The sequence below is a fragment of the Tigriopus californicus genome, chromosome 5 (assembly GCF_007210705.1).
Source record: "Tigriopus californicus strain San Diego chromosome 5, Tcal_SD_v2.1, whole genome shotgun sequence".
Classification (NCBI taxonomy): Eukaryota; Metazoa; Arthropoda; class Copepoda; order Harpacticoida; family Harpacticidae; genus Tigriopus; species Tigriopus californicus.
In genome coordinates, this window is record NC_081444.1 from 9,026,677 (window position 1) to 9,035,049 (window position 8,373).

General features: G+C 41.2%; 1 protein-coding gene across 1 annotated transcript in view; it reads left to right on the top strand.

Moving 5' to 3' along the window:
• LOC131880984 (calcium-activated chloride channel regulator 1-like) overlaps nucleotides 1–6,985 on the top strand; it is a 32,286-nt gene extending 25,301 nt beyond the window's left edge. The window contains exon 4 of the mRNA XM_059227724.1: nucleotides 3,878–6,985. Coding sequence (XP_059083707.1) covers nucleotides 3,878–6,904 — 3,027 coding nt within the window. The 3' untranslated portion in view covers nucleotides 6,905–6,985. The remainder of the gene's footprint in view (nucleotides 1–3,877) is intronic.
• The last annotated feature ends 1,388 nt before the right edge of the window (nucleotides 6,986–8,373 follow it).

The following is an 8,373-nucleotide window of genomic DNA, read 5'->3' on the forward strand; positions in this document are numbered from 1 at the left end:
AAAGTCAGTTTTGGATGATACTGGGCGTTTTAAAAATGTACAATTGTAACAACAATAACGCTTGGAGATTTTCACGATTTCAACGGGTGTGAATTCCGAGGCTAGTTGCATAAAAGAATAAGAAACATGGATATTTCTCATTATCTTTACTTTACTCTTCAGTTTTCCCCTTCCCTTCCCAGGTCGACATGACTTAAATAGAGCCAGTCTACGGATAATCGAGTCAGCAATATAGTTTATTTTTTGCGATGATTGGTTTATATCGGTACCGTTGCCAAAGTGAGGGTTAAATAGAAAACTCATCGAATCTCTTACCGTAGAGAATTGAAAGAATCGTTTGTAGGGCTAAGACATTCCTCTCATTTGCGAGCAGAAGACGGGGTGGTAAATGTCAATATTTCCTTAAAGGATTTGTTTACATTTTTCAAGGTTTAAAGAAATACTAAGGAGGTATCTATTCCTTCCGAAGTGATGATAGAGGTTCAAAAGAATAAACCCACGTTCATGATGCCATCGACTATTGTGAGCTTGAGGTCATCGGAATCATTCCCAACACGTTAGGATGATGGCCTGTTTGGAGTGACAGACTTCAGTATACTTCTAGAAAACAAGTTATTGTCAAGAAATAGAGCTAAAACTTTTGTATTACTGTGTTAATGGAAAAGTATTGGAATATGTATCTGGACGGAACAAGTTATTTTTTATGTATCACCAACCCCAGTGTTGCATTTTTGGGTAGTCTAATTTGCTTTCATGAGTCAGCCATAGTTTTATGTGGAATCGGTCTGCCCCAGAAAAGGCATTAGACACTGGACAATTCAAGTCAAATTGTGCATGCATGGGTGCATGCAAACAAACACAGCTAGGGCGAAGTACTAATCCCAATAAGGGGTCAGCGGGTTTGAGATCTATTTCCGCAAACCAGCCAGCCTCATCTTCTGCTGCTCCTCCTCCTCCTGATCATCATCAACATCATCATCACCATTGGCTCCTTTTCAATAGCTATTAGCCTTTGACAAAGTATTTGATGACCAACATGCAAGCCGGCCATCAACGTGATGGTGGTGACACTTTTTGCCCCTTATTCCCTCGAATGAAGATGCACATCGGAAAGTTTTGATGTTAATCCTGGCGTGGAGATGATACGTTTGTGTTCTCTGATTTCACTTTCGTTCTTTGGCCCTCTTGCATTCACTATGCCGCAATAACTCTGTCACCTAAGCAAGCAAGTAATCTAGCTGGGCACCAGGGCGAAGACATTCAACCAGAAATCACTCGAGGTGATTTTCATTTTCATTCTCAGACCTAGTCCTCTAACAGCCCTGGTCGCAGCAGAATATCCAGGCACAATAGTCGGCTTGTCACACCGTTCGATCCCGACAAGACAAGTGCCAGGAGGACATGTGAAGTGTGCTGGCTGCTTCCTCTTCCATTTCTTCGTCTTCTTCTTTCTAACCACCCGCCTAAGGCACCCTTATTCAACTCCTTTCATTCACATACACACTCTCTCTCTCGCTCACACATACACGCACACAATAATTAGGTTTAATGAAATGCTATGAGAACCACCATTCGAAAACTCCAAGTCAATGATGATTTGAATGGCAAAGCAAATCACCCAACCAACAAACCAACCAACCAACCAACCGATCGGGCATTGAGGGACAAAGCTCGAACCGAAATGTGTCTAGGTGTCCTATTCCTATTCCTCCTTCTCAATAAAACATCTAGCAAGAGCAGCATCAGTAATAATAATAATAACAACTCGACCAGAGTCCATTTAGGAAATAAATAAAATGAGATTGCAAAAACAACGAGCCCTTTTTTTGGACTCGTGTCATGATTGAAAGCTTTGAACCGGTACACAGATCCACTTTCTGAGCAACACGTAGAGGAAATAAATTGCTCAGGGGAAACCACAAAAAAACTCAGATGAGCATAATGAATGAGTTGAGTTTGCTTGTTCTTGAAAATCGAAGTCTTTTGCTACTTTTGGAGAGTCACGACGTTAAATCGCAGACACACTGTATGAGAACATTGCACAGTTGTGCTACGTGTACACAACAGATATTAGCGGGTTAGTTCCAAGAAAGTGGACTAAAAATAAACTTCTGATCTTGTTTCAAGGCACACGAGGAAAGCTTACAGATTTCTCTCTCAATTTGTTTCACAACTTACCTTTTTATACTTTACTGTCATCGGAGCACTATTGGATCAAAAAAAGGAGGCCAATTGCTTCTTTAGCTAAAAAACATTTGGTCAGCGAATACTCAAATGATCAGGGCGCAGCTATAAATCTAGTCAAACTAACAATGAGGAACAGTGCTTGGTTAGCTATAAAGCATGTAGGTTAAATGTAAAATAAGTGGTAACTTGCACAACCGACACCATTGATACCACTTTACGAGTTTCCCCATGGCTTTAGTTTCATTTTTGTGGTACGTGGACCTTATGACAAAACGCTTTAGCACTGGAATTTACCAAATCCCTGCCTGATTGGATTCAAGCAAATATGAAAGGAGGAACGAGGCTTTTTACAGAAATCAACAGCTCCTGCGTTGAATAGCTAAGGGCAAGTTTAGATACTCTCACAGGTATCACCATTGTCCGTGCCAATAAACCTCGTACAAGGAATCAGTCTATGGCAAGCGGGGTGAGAAATTTCATGGGCCTCGGGCGAAGAAACTTTTTTTTGACAAGCTATGGGGCTATATTGTACCTGTGGCAACAAGTTTCATTTACCTCACTTGAAACGGACAAATTTGACTTGATTTGGATTCTCTTGGCCACTAAATTTCTTTGGGAAGCTAAACACGCCGGAAGTGATCTACAGGTATTTTGGCTTGCGGAATAGACCCTGTGGTCATCATTTCTACAAATACCTACATAGGACATGCCGATTTCGAGCAAATCATGGTTGTTTATGTTTTCGATATCACTACCGATCCCAATAAAAAAAGCATAAAAACTAGGCTAAAAATGAAGATGAATAGAGCAGAAAAGTGGGCAAAACATCAATTCAAAAAAGCAAATCAACTTTCGAAATTTTTACCATTTACACACAAAAAAAAAAACAATTTTAAGGCCTGTTTCTTAAATTGAAATATATTTTTTTGTAGTCATTGAATAGGGGTAGAAAGATCAAAGAGTGCATTTTTTAGTTTGACTTAAGAATCGTTTGAGAACCAGCCCAAACGTTATACATTTCTTTAATTACCACTCGAAATTAATCTTACATAAAAGGGCTAGGCTACTCTGCCAACTTGAATTCTTAGGTAACCCAAATGTCATTTCAAGTTTAAACGCCAACAATGGAAGTATGATCTTTCAATTCAATAACAGGATTCCCTGTTTGCAGCGGTTACAAGTCCGCGAAAACCACATTCTATTCCTCTTGCATTACTTTTCTTCATTAAAACAAATCATTTGCTCACCCACTTCCTGAAATTGCATTCTTTAAGACTCACTTAACTCTCCACAATCAAATGCCACTACGCTCAAGTTGGAAACTCTGTGAAACGCAAAGAAATAATTTCAGAGTGTCGTTTCTTTACCTAAGCTCTGGTTATTGCCTATGCTTAGTGCATGTGCATTTAGCTATATGCACAAGCCTAACTTTTCATCGATTGGAGGGATAGACATAAAAGACAAAAATAATTTTTAAAAAAACACAGTGAACAAACGAAAGGGTGTAAATTTTCTGGTAGGATTAGTTTAGCATTTACTCGTATTAGGGCTAATTTTACTCCAATGATTGACAATGAATGTTTGTAGATTGACTTATTACATTGTGTTATTTAACAAATCATCAGTAATAATCTTACAACACGTTGAAAATTTGGTCACTCATCTATGGACTTTCTCTTTCATGTTTCAGGGCATATGCAACACCAGAGCTCCAAGCACCAATTATGACCGATACGCACCGACTAAGCAGAATCTTTTGTGCGAGGGTAAATCAGCAATGGAAATCATCTCAAATCACCAAGACTTTCATTCGCGTCATGGTACAAGTACTGAAGGGAAGGATTCAGAATTCAAGAAAACCCACAGCATTCTAAATCAATTGTCTTCAAGATACCATTCTCCAAGATTCCATTTGGTATTGCCATCGTCGAATCTACGGATCCTCTTAGTTTTAGATATATCTGAGCAAATGACCAATACTTGGACCAAAACCAGGGACGCTCTTTTCAGGTTTATCTTGCTACTTCCACCAGGGATTGAACTGGGCATAATTACGTTTGATCACGAGGCCAGAATCAACACCCCTCCCACGTTGGTGGATCAAGGTAATAAGGAGGGCCTGTTTGGTCGGATTCCTTATCGATTGTCGCCTGATCACAACGGATGCATGATTTGCGCCTTGGAATTAGCTCTCCCTTTGATCACTACCAGCCCGACAGATTCATTGGGTTCTTCTAGTCTTGATAGAAGAGCACAAAGTACTAGCACCAGGAGCAAAAGTAACAACAATAGCAGCAGCAGAAATAACAACAACGGCATTGTGGTATTAATTAGCTCATCCTCCTTTCCTGGCTCAAGCGCTCAAAAGATTCGAAAAAGACGTGTGGATCGTGTACGAAAATTGGTCGATTTGTCGGTTATTCCCATCTACCACATCTTTTTTGAGAGTATCACATCAGCCTCGTTAACCCGATCAAGAGGCCCAGGCTTTTTACCAAGCGATTTCACTCAATTCGGTGGAAGATATATGGTCAATGTTCATCACAAATCTAGGTTTCTACAACGCACGTCGCTAAGTTTGGTATCGATTCTGAATGAGGTGGGTCTTTCCAATCTTTATGTGTGCCACGAAAGACAATTGATATGGAGTGGCCAGGTTGTGGAGGGAACATTTCGAGTGGAAGACGAACTAAACCATAATTTATGGATTGTTCTGACCACTAGTTTCAAAGAAGACGTGGAATCGTTCCAAGTCACTAGTCCATCGGGTAAGGAATATGTCTTCCCAAAATACGACCATAGCATTGTGTATTTCTCAATGAATGGAGCCAACGAGCCTGGTATCTGGAGCTACTCGACCAAAATGCATCGCACTGTTCAAGAGGGGATAGAGTTTTCCATTGAAGTATTTGGCGAGCATTCTCACCACAATGCCATTCCAGATCAAAACGAGGACTTTGGCATTACCATTCGAACTTGGGTAATGGCGAGGACAGACAGACTTACATTTCTAAATGCATCCAAATCGTCTCATGAGTTATCTCAATCTTCGGAACATCCAGTCTTACTCTTTGCGGAGGTCACCCAAGACAATTTACCCATACAAAATGCCAAAGTCGTGGCTGAGGTCTTAAAACCAGGTGTTGCTGGTGCGAAGGGGGCGATTTTTTTGAACCTCCGTGATGACGGCCTTGGATATCCTGACATTACTGCCAAGGATGGGATATACTCAGGCTATTTAACTGACTTCAGTGCAGAGTCAGGGACCTACGAGCTTTCAGTCTCCGTCACGGACAATGCAGGACAAGCCAGAGTATCCAAACCTTTCGGAAAAAGTAACTACGAGTGTTGTGGTAGTGCTCTACCCAACTATTATACCATTCCAACTCCCACATTTGAACGTATCGTTATTGGAGAGTCCTTTCATTTAGCGACAAGTGCTTCCTATTTTGTGCGCAACGGATCTCCCCACATAAAGGACGATTTCCCCCCGAATAGAGTCACCGATCTCAGAGTTAAAGGATATCAAAACAACACGCTCGGTGTAATTCTCCAATGGACCGCCCCTGGTGACGATCTGAGTAATGGTAAAGCTGCTCGCTATGAGATTCGAGCATACACAACCAAGGCATCGGCAGCACAATTTGAAGAGGGTATTCCAGTAGAAACTCAAGCAATTCCTGTCCCGGAGAGTCGAGGTACAAGCCAAGAAGCCTTGGTCATGGTGCCTTGGGCTAATCAGGTGTTTTATTACGTGATTGTTGCTCATGATGGCGCCGGATCAAGAAGCTTGACCTCCAATTTGGCTCAAGCATTTGTTCTAGAGATTACTACCACCACCCATATGGAGATGTCCTTTCGCGTGGTAAATGAAAGCGCTCCCAGCCACGAGCTAGATAGACTGTCCAGTCAAATTGCGGCATCGTCATCATCTTGGATTGATAAGGAGACAATGGTGTATCTGATGGCTGGCGGCATCACCGCTTTTGTCTTGATTCTCACTCTCCTTCTCCTCATGGCCGTTTGCAAAACTAACAAGAGAAAAAAGAGCCAATCCTCAATCAGCAAGAGCTCCATAAGGGGACCTTTTGTCTTAAACAAAAGTGTTGTAGTAGATAAATCTGCGTACGATGTGTGGAACTCGTCGGCGTCCTCGTCGAAGGTTCTCAATCAAAATGCCTTACCCGACACACGTGACGATTATGGACCCATATCTTGGCCCTATCAGACCTCAATTCATACCTTGTCAACACAAGCCCCGCCTATTGGAGGCAACGGGACACCTACTAGTTTAATCATGTCGTCGTCTTCTCACCATCATTTATCGGCACACCAGATTGTAGGACTTCCCATCCATAGCAATGATCTGGAGATGTCTTCCAACAGTACAGGCCATTCGCCCACGTATAACGCGTGGAGAAACTCGACAATTGTGGTGGGTGGTCCTAACAGGCGAGCGGGTCCACCGCCCGCAGGCTCGGATAGCGGGGCCACTCACTCGACGGACTGCAGCAATTCCTCGTCTGGATCCACGGATTCGGATCACAACTCAGATAAGAACGTCTATAATGTTCCCAGCTCGACTGTTAGTAAAGATCGTGAATTCAAGTTAAATCTGAAGGATCTCGACCAACGTACTAAAATTCCAGCATCCCTCAGTGTTGCGAGTATCACTTTCGAAAGAGATCGCAAGAAACGCCAAGAGTCCCTGGTTTAAATTTGATTGAGAATGTGCCGGTTTCTTTATTGGGTTGCTCTGTGCAATTTCTAGTCAATAAACATTACATGAGTAAAACAAGCCGAGTTGCCGTAAAAGAAGTACATTCAGTTTTCATTCATTTTTTTGTAATTTGACTGCTAAGGTCGAATCACCCCGTCCCGTTTGATACAAGCGCCAATCCTCAGTTGAAATTGTCTTCTATGGAACTCAAACTCACATTGTTATTCAAGAACTATTTTAATTTTTGGCATAATTGATGATAATGATTTGGACTCACGCATTGCCCCAAAAATGATTTAGCTTTGTCAAAGAGGCAAAATTTAACCAACCATATTAGATTAGCTCAGAGCCTTAAGATTTTATTCTTCTGTCCAAAGTGTGTCCAGGGAGGCCAATCATGTCACTTATTATCTCAGGAGACCATTTCGGAGGTCTCAGGATGCCAGATTGATCAAATCTACCCTTGGTAATCGTGCTTATACGTGATGGCATTATGACCATGAACACATGAAGCTGACTATTGGGATGATTATTTTCGACTAACTTTTACTCTTACTTCCCTTCATCTGTGTTACATGGCAGTTAATGTTTATTTACAGATGTTAAGATTTTTTTGTAGGGCAAGATTATTCTTTAATAATTATTGGTTCTTGTCTTTTAGGCTGCGCTGATGAGTGCTTGGGCTTTAATGTGGCTTAGCACCCAGCCTAGTGCACTTTAATTTCAAAGTGTGACAACATTCTCCTAAAGAGATTAACCATAAACTCTGTGTCTACACATCCATGATTGGAATCATTTGTCCATGTTTGTCCAGAGCCTCAAGATCCTACTAGGCAACAAATTTGATTAGGGAATAAGTTTTGAGACTTTTAGTTTTAGCCATCTTGATTATTGGTGTACGTACAGTAGTTATAGCTGAGTTCTGGAAAGCAATCTAAAAGAGCTGTGGATTTGTTCGTGTTTACGAATGTGNACATGCCTATTATTCCTACTATTAGGACTAATCTTTTGACATACTTCTCCTTGGCTAAACATCCGCACGGGAGCAAAAGGCAAGCTTGCAAAGAACAAGGGTGAAACAGACAAGAGACTATAATTGAATCGTTGGTTTCTGCTGTACCGTACATCCGCCCAAAGTAAAGGCTTTGTTCCTTCAATCGAATTCTAACCCTGTCAATAAAGAAATAAGCTCTGATGGCATAAAAAGTGATTTTCGCCCTAAATGTCTCCAGCGTTCTGTGGGAAAGAATACCACTTTTTCATGTACTGTAGAGTGGGTTAGAATGTTGCCTTGGGCAAATTTCACATAGCTTCTCCCCTGAAAGAGACATGTTTTCTCTCAGTCTGACTAATGCCAAAAAATCACATCATTATCGTGCAGGGAAATGAATGATTTTTAATGGGTAAGTTTTACAGTATGTTTTTACAGTAGATAGCAAGTTGCAATAAGAAAATCCAAGAGATAA